Below are 12,122 nucleotides of genomic sequence, written 5' to 3'. Positions count from 1 at the left end.
GGGGGGGGGTTGTCCGCTCGGAAGCACAGCACCCAGTGCTGTCCAGGAGTGGCTCACAACTCCCAGACCAGAAGTTAGACTTGGGAGGTATTGTAGTTCTAGAGCAGCGGTTCTCAACCTGTGGGTTCCAACCCCTTTGGGGGTTGAAGGTTGCTTTCACAGGGGCCGCCTAATACATCCTGCGTAGCAGATATTTACGTGACGATTCATAACAGGAGCAAAATGACAGTGATGAAGTAGCAACGGAAATAATTTCCCGATTGGGGGGGGGTCACCACAACATGAGGAACTGTATGAAAGGGTGGTGGCATGAGGAAGGTGGAGAACCATTGTTCTAGAGGCTTCCATGGGCATGCTCTCAGCCCTGGGGCCCTGGTTCCTTTACAGATGAAGGGAGTCACATGACAGTGACCTGCGAGGGCCACCCCCAGAAGCCACACCTCTGGGCTCTACATTTTCTTCGAGGATGCCATTTGCTTTCCTCCCCTGCACCCCCACCCCCAGCCCCTAGTAAGATGCTGAGTCTTCTCCAGCCCATGTCAGAGATGCGAGTGCCAGCGCCCAGAATAAGCAGTCCATCTCAGTGTCCAGTTGCCACTTGATCCTCTGCTTTTGCATGTGTCCCTCCTCGTTTTTTCCCCAAGAAGCAGAGGACGGTCAAGGTGCATGGCAATGTGCCCCCACCCCGCCCCCGCCCTGCTGTCACGTCTAGAGGGAGCTGACCACCACAGCTCCTAGTGGGGGGCAGTTGAAGAGCGTGGATGGAGCGGGGTGGGCATGGGGGTGGGGTGGGGTGTGTTTTCAGCCACGCAGGGAATTGGCTAAGGAATTGCAGCCAGGTAACTAGCAGGATGGACGAAGATGGCGATTCCGTGCTACTTTTCCACAGGGAATCGTTTGGTTTGGGGTTGAGGTAGGCTGCCCACTAAGGCTGCCCCTGAATGCAGGCTCCCATTAGCTGGTTTTCACCAGCCTCGCTGCTCCCTGAGCCCCCTTTGTACTTGTTGGGGACTTAGCTTTGCTGTTGGACAGCCTGTGGGTGGTGGGGGTGGGGGAGCAGGGGAGGGCTGGTCACATCGGTGTCTCATTTAAATAATGGTAGTACAGGGAATAGGCTTGAAACAGTTATCGTAAAACATATGATTAACGTCTGTGCACTGTTTACCTTTCCCCTGCGCACATTCTTTCAAGTGTGCCAATGGCTGGGTGTACGGGCCGAGCCACTTAGGCTGCTTGGTTTTTGGGATGGAGAGAGAGCAAGGCCTGCTGGGAATGAACGGCACCCAGGGAGGCTTCATTTACAGATTAAAAGCTTCCTGAAGGCATTAAAAAAAAAATATGGAGGCCTTTCCATCCGGGAACAGGCCCCTCCCTCCCTTCAATTCGCTGCTCACGGTGTTTATTTTGCTTCCCATGTGTACCATGGGGACCACCCCTCTCTGTGGGCATTGCCTGGAGCTTCTTGCTCTCTCAGAGGGGACCACTGGGTATGGCCCCTGAGATGGAGGTAGGGGTGGGGGTCAGGGGTAGCTAGGGAGGTGTGTGAGAGAGAGAGAAGAGGAGAGGAGAGAGAGCCTTCTTGGCCTTCAGAATTCACTCAAGTATGCCTTGTGGTGATTTCATTGCCCAGGTAGGGCTCATTCAACAGCGGGCTCTGCCTCTGCCTCTCGGCAAAGTACTAGGTCATTCTAGAATCAAGCACACTGAGCCTCCAACATCCCCTGTCCTTTCATTCCTGTTCCATTCTGGATAAAATGCCAAATGCACTTGGTGCATTGCCCTACTACCCTCTTCTAAGGCAAGGGAAGGGAAGGCCTTCCAAGGGAGTGAGCCTTTATTTGCTTATTTTTAAAAGAAGGCAAGAGTCACCTTTGAGAAGACAGAGACTAGCTCAACAAGTAGGTCAGAAATTCGAGGAGTCACACTGCAGGTCGCTAAGTCCTTGGAACATAAAGGGTGAGAATTGAGACATTGGGAGGGAAAAGGGAATTGCAATTAGCTGATCACCTACTATGGTCCAAACGCTTAACTTAAAAAAAATTTTTTTTTTCAAATGCACCCAGCCATGGCACTGGCAGAGAGAACCCAAGCGGGTGTTCTCTGATTCTGTCCCGTGCCACTCAGTGTAACAGTCCACCTGGAATGAGCTCACCTGGTTTGGGATCTTGTTTGCACACAGAAGCGGTGGAGAGATGAGTTGGAAGTTCTTGAAACTCTTAGGTGCATAATGATGAAAGGCACCTAGTGCTGGAAGTTACAGAAGAGCTGTCTCCCTTCCCCCTTTCCCATCCCTGACCGTTTCTCTTCCCGCCTCTTCATCATTGTACCTAAAATATGGCTTCTTCTCCTCAGGAATCCCACGGCCTCCACACCCTCCAGACATATCCCCGTATTACCCGCTGTCTCCTGGCACCGTAGGACAAATCCCCCATCCGCTAGGATGGTTAGTACCACAGTAAGGAGTTCCATTTTTTAATTTCCTTTTTGGTTTTACATGGGCATGCTTATTATTTAGTCTGTGCATGGATGTGTGTGCGGTGGAAGATGGGGGTGAGGAGGGGGTGGGTGTGGGTGCTATGCTGTCCTGTGGGGAAGCAAGCGTATCAGTCATTCAGATGGTTCAGATGGGCTTTGTAGGGGAAAGGCTACTGGTGCTTAGTCTTCTGACTCCAGTAGTCTCAGAGGCTCCAGCTTCTCCTCTTTGGACAAAGGTGCCCCAGCCATACTTTGGGAATTTCAGCAGGCTCTGAGGATTTCTGTCCAACGAAGCTGGTCACTGCTCTTCTGCTGATGTCTAGAGCCCTCCCGTCATTTTTAGCAACCAAAAGGGATGGTGTTCTCACACTGGACAAGGCAGCCAAGTCACCCCTTTTAGGATTTGCATGCATGGGGGGCAGAGGTTTGAAATCCAGGATGGGATTGGAGAGGCCTCTCCTAGACCCTCATCTTGACCCTCACTCCCAAGAGTGACCACAACAGTGTTTTCTGCTAAGAAACTCCATGCGAGTGAACCAGCCTGTCTGTAAAATTCTTTGCACATGGAATGTTTTTACCTAACTATGAAAGGTGGGGAGGGACCTGCCCCCGCAACACCGGGGGTGGGGTGGGGGGGCTGGCGGGTGGTTCTCGATGTCTCTGCCTCCTGTCCATGTCCAGCAGTGCCCACATAATCCCACTGTCTTTTACCTCGTGTCTCCTTTTTAAAGCTCCATCTGACTGGCCTTAGATAACTTAAAACATGCTGTTTACAAACAAGAGTAGAGAGGTCTATAAACGTACATGGATACAGTACATGTGTGAGAGAGAGAGATACGTATTTTGTGATGGAGTGTTTTGTGGATGTATTTCTCCATGTTTATCAATGATCTTTACCCTCTGGGTGGGGGACACAGAACGATTTGTTGAATCCTGTCAGACTTTTGGGTGGGTGGGGGGTGCTTTTTTTTTTAACCCCTAAATCCTGGTAAAACCCCTAAAGTACATATCTTGAGCAAAGACATTTCCGTGCCGTCAAGGATAGCATTTCGGAGTCCTCTGCTTCCAAGTCTATCCTGGTTTCTCCAGTGGCTTTCAGAAACCATCCCAAACAAACTAAAAACCATGAAAACAGGACAAACCCGTTCTGGCTGTACATTAACCTGATGGGATACCAACACCAACCCTCAAGGGGGAGGCGCCTGGTCAGTTTTTGTGCACGAAGTAGGCACGCGAGCCTTTTCCCGATTTCTTTTTCAATCGGACAGGCCTCGTCTCGCCTCTTCCTCGGTCATCACTTCCACCACTCAGCTGACAGGGGCGAGGTTTGAAGGCTAGATAAAAAGGGATGGCCAACTCAGACAGCCCTCTGTCAGGAAAAGTTGCATGTCTTTCATGAGGATGCTATTTTGCATGTTGCTGTATTTTTTAATTATTGTAATGAGGTGTGATTGTCTATTGGTTACCCACAATTCTTCTTGGGGACTCTCCCCCCTGGTAACTCTTGTCAACACTTGTTAATTTGACAAAAGGCTACAAATTAAGCTCTGTTAATTTAATGTTTTCTCACCAAGATCTAAATACCGAAGGAGGCCCAAAGCGTAACTGAAGTCCTTTGATTCACTGTACTTTATTTTGGTATAAATTTACATTCATTATTGTTTTCCTTTGGATGGTGTAGCCCTCAATTAGTGTGATGGCTCCATTAAAGCAGGCGAGACTTCGCCTTTAATTATTACAACAAAACACCTAGTTTCAGCTTGGGGAGAGGGTCTCTATTGACATAAGCAGAGGTTATAAAATTTAATTAGCCATTCCTATCAGATTTATGGCATTCAAATTGTTCTGTGTTTCTTCCCTTTGATCCCTCCTGTACAATCCCCAAGATTTTTGTTCTGATCAAATGAGAATAAAGCTTACTGTGTGTGCGGAGAGAACTTCCCCCCCCTTCTCTTCCTCTTCCTCTTCTCCCCACCCCCACCCGTGTTTGCACACTCTCACTTTTCACCCCCCCCACTCCCCACCCCTCCTTGTAGGCAAGGTCAGCCCGTGTATCCAATCACGACAGGAGGATTCAGGCACCCCTACCCAACGGCTCTCACCGTCAATGCTTCCATGTCCAGGTGAGTTGCAGAAACCGGCACCTTCCACCAAAGTCAATGGGTACCTTCTGGGGATGTTCTCCAGAGCCTCGCCGGTTTGGTCACCAGGACCGGCAGGACCGGCAGTGTAAGTCGTGTGCCATGGGCTCTTTCTCTCCCAGAGTACTGCCAAAGCCTTCATTGCCCTGGGCTTCCAAGGTAGGCCCTATGAGGACTTTAGCGGTCTCATTTTTGCAGCGATTGGATTGAGCAATTTTTAATTTATATATATCTATATGTTTATTATTATTAAAAGATCATGTTATTGGGGGCTCTTACAACAACCCATACATCAGTTGTTTCAAGCATATTGGCGCACATGTCGCCGGAATTCTTTTCTAGATGTGTGCTTTCTATTGAGCCTGAAGGAGACGAGCAAGCAGTCGGACGTGCAGAGCTTTGTTTTAACGTCTTTAGTCTCTGCTGCCCTAGACTGGGTAGGAAAAGGGAGGGTGGAAATCATTTCATTATCATACAGAGAAGAGTTTGAGAAAAGGCTGTTGGTCAGACTCTTCAAAGGCAATTAGGAAAAGGATAACGCACGCACCCCCAGCTCCCCCACAAAGGATTGTGTGTACTAGAAATGCAATGTTAGATTTGCATTTTAATTTTGAGTAACCAAGAAATGGGAGATAAAATGTTTTGAAAATGATGATGGCAACATAGGTACAAAGGTGCTTGACACAATAGATGGATGGATGATGAGAAGAGCTGTAAGAGCCCCCGATAAAAGGATTAAAAAATAATAACAATAAAAAACATTTGTTGGTATTATATACCCCAAAATCTAGCCATTTAATGTTATTTTCAATAATACATGCTTTGTTCCCAAAGTACCCAAATTACATAGTTGAGCTTGTGTTGTATCTTTCTGTGAGAGTTTATCTTTCTTTTTGCCCCTTCATCACACCTCAGCTCAGTCTAGTGCCTGTGAGTCACATGGGCTTGTTGGCTACCACGATTGGCTTTTGTAGCTGTCAATCTCTGAAAAAATTTTAAATGAAAGGAAAGCCTCTAAAATGTTGCACACATTTTAAAAATAAGCAAATGTGCATAGATCTCCAGATATGCTGGTGCTTAGCCACACACACACACACACACACACACACAGACACACACACCCCACACCACAGTGTACACATACTCACATATACCTTTCTTGTCACCAAACTCTCTATTTCCTAGCTCTGATTCATCTTGGCTAATTTTTCGGGGACTGCTCGTTTATTTACAAGCTGGTTGGCAGCGGTATGTTTAAGTAGTCACTAATTGCTCCTAATGATAGTTTTATCTTCTGTTCATCTGATTTTCAGTCCAGTTAATTAAATCGGTGGAGGTTTAGACTTTCCTGATGGGCTGAAGCAACTAATCCATTTTGATGATGGCCTGTAATTAAATTAGCATGCATTACATGGTGAAGCCGCTGCCCCGGGCCCCCTCCCCCATGCTCTGTGGCCAGCATGGGAAGTCCAAGTCCAGGGAAAGAGTTGGGAAGCCGGATGGTCCGTTTGTCTTTCTTATGACGAGTGATTTTCAGGGCGCCATCGTGAGAATCTCATTTGTTCATAAGAACCAGCTGTTGCCTCTATTGTAGCTGCGGCCGTCCCGTCTCCATGGAGTTTCTGTAAGGACGATTCCCCACGTGCAGTCAGCCATCCACACTTCAAAATCCACACCAGGATTGGCTAGGTGGGGCCAGGCCGGAAGTAATGTCCTCCCCACCTTGCAAAAGCCTGGAAATGAGTGAGAGGTCTCCCAGGAGCAGGGCAGGGCAGGGCAGCGGAGTGGCTGCTACCTGGCCATGTACCTTCCCCTCCGTCCCAGCCTCTGTCAGCCTGCTTTGCACGTTTGGTGGATTTCAGAGGCTAAGACGCGCTGAAGTGTTTGCAGAAATAGGGGCTGGGGTTTAGCTTAATCGATTGAATGGTCATTAGGAGGTGAGTCATTGATTGGTAGGTGGGAAGGGGATGATGGGAGGAGAGGTGAGGTACAGAGGGAGGCCGCCGATTCCCCCAGGTAGGCCTTATGAAAGGTAGCACGTTAAAAAGCGTACACAGCAAATTAAATACATTATTGTGGTAATGGGGCCACAGAAGTATAGGTCTATTATACTTATGGCAGTTACAGGAAATGTCGGCTGCTTGCCCCGTTCCAGAGCACCCTTTGATATTCATTCTATTCAGCAACGGGGCCAGGACTTCTCAGAATTAAGTGATGGGTCATTATACTTTAAACACCATGGAGAAGCCTAGATTGGCAATTAAACAGCTCTTGCTGACACTCACTTGTGCCACCCTGTGACCCCCTTTAGATTGAGATGTTGGAGCTCGGGGCCCTCAGCCTGCTAAATTGGTGCGAGGCGCTTCTCCTGACGAGAGCAGGCTCTGAAATCTGCCGGCTTCAAAGGGAGCGAGATCATGTATAAACCATAATGTGGGTGCACCGTGACTCACAAAAAATAAGGCAGGAAGAGATGAAATGTTACAAGTGCAAGGGGGGAAATAATGACAAAGCCGATGCAAGTCGGCGCCCGGATTGCTGCATGGGAAAATGCATCCTGCTGCCGCTTGTGCATAAAATCAAGGCCGGCCGATGACATGCAGTTAACAGAAACGTGTCAACCGTGAGGGAAAGTGAGAGTGAGTGAGAGAAGCACCCCAGAGACAGCCAGAAACAAAAATTAGTTATCCTTAACAAGTAAAGGTTCATCATTATATTCTGGCTGGGAGCCATGAAAGCAGACGGGGGTAGCTAATGAGCTGCTTAGAATTTTTAGGGTGTTTAGTGCATTTGGGGAAATAGTTGTCTGTGGAAAGGAAATTTCTTCCAGCGAAGGTACGCGCACAGCCCACACCCACCTGCCTTGCCCCGCCCGGTCCATCCCTCTGCTACCCCTGGTGTCAGGTGTAGGAAGGCAGGTGGGGGCATAGGAAGTTGGAAGCAAATGGGTCAGATCGGGTGGTTGCACTTAGGATTTCTCCCCACTCCAAATTGGACTTGACCCATGGCATCTCTCTGGTGCCGGGGTACCCCCGTGCTCCCACACATACACGCAGTGCCCTTGCCTCTCTCATCTTCGCCTGCTCCCTCCCCCATTGCCCCCCTGTCTGACACATAGTCAGCCTCGTTCTGCAGAATAGGGAACCTATGCATTTGGGGAATGCGACGCCTTTACAATGTACGGTCAGTACCACCCTTCCACTCACTGCTGTGTACAGGGCTTCCAGGAGTATGGATGTGCTCATAACTTCTGCTTCCTCCTGGGCCTTAGAGGAAAGGGAACAAATAGGGTCACCCAGAAACCCCAGTGCCTCTGGGAGCTTTTTCCTTATTTGGGGGTGAGGAGGGGGATGAAAAGGGCTTGTGTGACTCATCTTTCTTCGGGGAGGTTGGGCACCCTCCATGGACTTCCTTGCTTATTATTAAAATACAACAAGACTACCAAAGTTTGAACATTTGCTTTTTGGTTTTTTATAAAAGGTACATTTCTTTATTGACATTACCGAAATACTACCATCACCCCGCACAACGCATAACTTCTTGTCAGCCAGATGTCGTGGTTCACACATGGGCTTTTGCTTTCAAGGCAGCGAGGAGCCTCTAGAGATGAGTCAGCATCGGGGGTTGCTGTGCACCCTTTAAAACTCAGCTTTCTTTGCCAGTATTTCTGCTGTCGATCTGTGCCTATTGCGCCAGGCCCTCTTAAAATTCATTTTCCAGATAAACACGGGTTACATATTTAGACAGTATGGATGAGATGGTCATTGCTCTCTGCCACTCATGGGTAGAGCCTTGTCAATCAATGCAGGATCCCTTAGAAATAACTCTCTTGATAAAACCCTCCCCGGGTTCCCATGCACAGCCCGCAATGAGGTTCAGGGATTCAGTAGGATATCAAGACACCCCAAACATCCCCGGAATCCACTCTCCTTAGAGCAGGGTATTTGTTGCTGGGATCCCATGTTGGGCTGCTCAGGGTAGGGGCTGATGAAGGAAGCATCTCAAGTACTGGCGTCTGCACCGCCCCTCCCCCACTTCACCCAGGCAGGTGCGCAGCCAGCTCTCGGGTGTCACCTGACAGGGTGGCCCAGGAGTTGGCCATCTTCCTGTCTCTTAGGATTCTGCCTTCTGTGCCCCACCCCCCTCACCCCACGCCACACACACACTCTGCTTTTCTCCTCCAGAGTGTTAAGTTAGATTAAGAGAGTGATTCTCTAACCCACTATGATTCCAAAGCGGATCAAAAAAGGGAACATTCCTTTGCGGGTCCACTGACTAGTGTGCAGATGGGTGGAGAGGCCATGAAACGAGCCCTTTAAGTCCTGGCCAATGTCCGTGGCCGAGAAATGCCTGTTCGGGAGGCCGGAAGTGGGTTTTCCAAAGAAGTTTCGTAAAACCAACCAGTGCTGGACTAGAAAACAAACTTGATTTTTCTGGACCTCCCATTCATTTTCACAATCACTGAGAAGGCTTTCTAACACAGAGGCAACTTGCTGGAGCACAGATGATCCCGAAAACCAAGAATGGTTGAGCAACAAAAGTCATGCAAGTTGGAACATAAAGTGTCATTATTTTTGTACATACAAGCCCTGCCCTTTTTCCGGGGAGGCGGTGGGTAGGGAGAGGAGGCCTTCTTTCATAAGAGGACACAAACTTATTAAAAAACATCAGTGGCTCACAATGAGAGCCAGAATGCCCCCCGTCTTAACATCTCACCCTCCACCCCTGTCAACGTTGGGGGGGCGGGGGACCCAGCAGCTGAAGAAAAATAAAAATTGGATCACCCGCATCAGCAGAATGAGTCCTAATGAGGCCTGCCCAGCTTTGTCAAAAATCTGTGTATACGTCAGCCGCGTTAATATTTTATTTAGCTGTCAATATACAACAAAAGGTTTCTCCTTTCATTCTGGAGCAAATTGGAGCTTGGGACATGGACTTCTTTGGGCCATGAATAATGGCTGGGAGAGAAAGAGCCTGTCAGGACCTGTATGTGGTCTGCAGCCCACTTTCCCAGCCCAGGACATCAGCAGAATGGGTCTTCCCTAAAGATGTTTCCCAAAAGACCCCTCATGTCCCGCGTCATTAAAACTCATGAAGAGGATGATCACCTGGATGACATCATGAGGATCCTCATGTTTAATTCCTCACTAATTAAGCCTGACAGGTTCCATGTGACTCGGGTGGCTTTCCTGTGTGTCGCGTGCTGTGGTTATTTTGTTACTCGTGTGTGCACCTCCCTCCCCATTCATTCTTTTTTATTCTGACCATTTACACAGCTTTCTCGCTTCTAGGTTCCCACCCCATATGGTCCCACCCCATCATACGCTGCACACAACCGGCATCCCCCACCCGGCCATCGTCACGCCAACAGTCAAGCAGGAATCCTCTCAGAGTGACGTCGGCTCACTACACAGCTCGTAAGTGCGGCCGTTCTGAAGGGCTGGCATCTGTGGCCTCAGGACGGTGTCCCTGTGCCTCCAGTCGACCTGACTGGAGTGGAATTCCGCCAACACCCAGCCTTGCTGGGGCCTGGGATTCCGTCCAGAGGGAGAACATGGGCTATGGCAGAGTTTCTAGATAGTGTCCACTGCAGGGTGGATCAGAAGGCCCTTTGCCCCCTCTGTGTTTTGGTGGGGTGGGATGTCAGCTCCTGCCCTAGCCCACACACCGTAATAGAACGGTTGGAGTATTTGTTTTGAAGGAATGAGAGGCGCATCTTTACGTGGAGGATCTAGTCGCAGGCTTCTCCCCTCTGCGCCCCCGCCAGCCTGGGAACATGGTCTATTTGCTGAACCTTGAGGAAGTGATTTCAAAAGCTTTCTCTCCCCACCTTCCAGTCTGTCTGTCTGTCTGTTGTTGTGCCCTTCCTAAGGGGCTCTGGAGGCATCGTGGGTGATGTCCCAGGCTGCTACCTGCAAGGTCAGGCGTGCGAAACCACGAGCCGTGCCAAGGGAGAAAGACCTGGCTCTCTACTCCCATCAAGAGGTGCCATCTCAGGCACTCACGGGGAGGCAGCTCCCCCCTGCCTTCTGGGGTCACTGCGCCAGCAATGACTCATTCGATGGCAGCGAGTTTTGTTTCGTTGTGTTTTTTGTGGTTCGATTTTCCCCGGGTCGAGGAAAGCAAAAGAAGTGGGCTTTTGGATCCAGCCGGGGGCGCCAAGGTTTAGGGGTGAGAAGCCAAGCGAGGGCTCTCCGCTGCAGGAGTGGGTGGCCCTTGACGGGGCTGTGTCTGTTCTGTCTCTCCCCAGAAAGCATCAGGACTCCAAAAAGGAGGAAGAGAAGAAGAAGCCCCACATAAAGAAGCCCCTGAACGCGTTCATGTTGTACATGAAGGAGATGCGGGCCAAGGTCGTAGCCGAGTGCACATTGAAAGAGAGCGCGGCCATCAACCAGATCCTCGGGCGGAGGGTAGGCCCACTGCCGCGGAGGAGAGGACGGGAACCCCGGCGGCCCTGACCCCACGTGTCTGGAGAACCCTCCCAGCCCCCACCTTACTCCAGACATAACAGACCCGTCCCGCTCAGCTCGAGCCCCTTGCACCCCTACATGCAGTAAGGCAACCTGAATGACCGCGCACATGCCTGTCCCAGCATTCCCACCCCCGCCGCCCCCAGCCCTCTCTAGGCAGTTCTGACTCTTAGCAATCCCAGGTTAGCGCTGAGCCCAGCGAGTCGGAGTGGCTTGGGACCTTCGGGAAGCAGATCCCCAAGCCTTTAGTGCCGGAACCTGCCAAATTGTCAGCATCCGCAGGGGATAGCATTTCGTGGATGGCCTTGCCTCGCCAAAGATAGGCTGTGATGCCCGCCCTGGCCCTGTGGCTGACAGTCTGCATTCTCTCCCCCTCTCGCAGTGGCACGCCCTGTCCAGGGAAGAGCAGGCGAAATACTACGAGCTGGCCCGAAAGGAGCGGCAACTGCACATGCAGCTGTACCCTGGCTGGTCCGCGAGGGATAACTATGTAAGTGGGTCGCTCCTCTCCCCACTGGTCTGTACAAATGCGATATGGGCCGGGCGGACAAGGGGCACGATGACCTCCAGGGGGCCTCAGTCCCCAGAAGCAGGGGGCCTGGCTAGTTCTCGGTGGTGCTCATCTCAGCCAAGCGCAGGACTGGATGTCCTGGCTTGGCCTCCGGTGTGGCTCTCTTCAGGATGGCCACCATTCTTCAGGGGGGGTTGGAGGCGGGCGTGTTGGGAGGCGACGGGCGTTCTAGGTTCTAGCCCTAGACCAATGTGGTCCATGTCGGGGCTGTCCACTCGTGTTTGACGGCAGGCGCCCTGGTGGTATTTCAAGGGTTATGGGTTGGTCTGCCAACCACAGGTGGGCAGTTGTAGCTCACCAGATATTCTGCAGGAGAAAGATAAAGGCGTTCTGGCGCATAAAGATTGACAGCTTCAGAAAACCACAGGAACAGTTCTGCCCCGTCCTATAGGGTTACTGTAAGGAGAAACCCACAGGCGCAGTTCTGCCCCGTCCTATAGGGTTACTGTAAGGAGAAAACCACAG

The 12,122-nt window shown here is 50.5% G+C and overlaps 1 protein-coding gene across 4 annotated transcripts in view; it reads left to right on the top strand.

The window, feature by feature from the left end:
- The window catches only part of TCF7L2 (transcription factor 7 like 2), a 206,921-nt gene that overhangs the window by 179,557 nt on the left and 15,242 nt on the right, over window positions 1-12,122 (top strand). For all 4 annotated transcript variants that reach the window (XM_045291388.1, XM_045291387.1, XM_045291389.1 and 1 more), the window contains exons 5-9: window positions 2,353-2,455; window positions 4,512-4,598; window positions 9,908-10,033; window positions 10,867-11,026; window positions 11,469-11,576. In XM_045291388.1, coding sequence (XP_045147323.1) covers window positions 2,353-2,455; window positions 4,512-4,598; window positions 9,908-10,033; window positions 10,867-11,026; window positions 11,469-11,576 — 584 coding nt within the window. The remainder of the gene's footprint in view (window positions 1-2,352; window positions 2,456-4,511; window positions 4,599-9,907; window positions 10,034-10,866; window positions 11,027-11,468; window positions 11,577-12,122) is intronic.

This window comes from Echinops telfairi, unplaced genomic scaffold (assembly GCF_000313985.2).
Source record: "Echinops telfairi isolate 266 unplaced genomic scaffold, ASM31398v2 ScPeMD7_70;HRSCAF=299, whole genome shotgun sequence".
NCBI classification, from domain to species: domain Eukaryota; kingdom Metazoa; phylum Chordata; class Mammalia; order Afrosoricida; family Tenrecidae; genus Echinops; species Echinops telfairi.
Note: the sequence above shows the minus strand (reverse complement) of the source record. Positions and strands in the feature narration are given on the sequence as shown.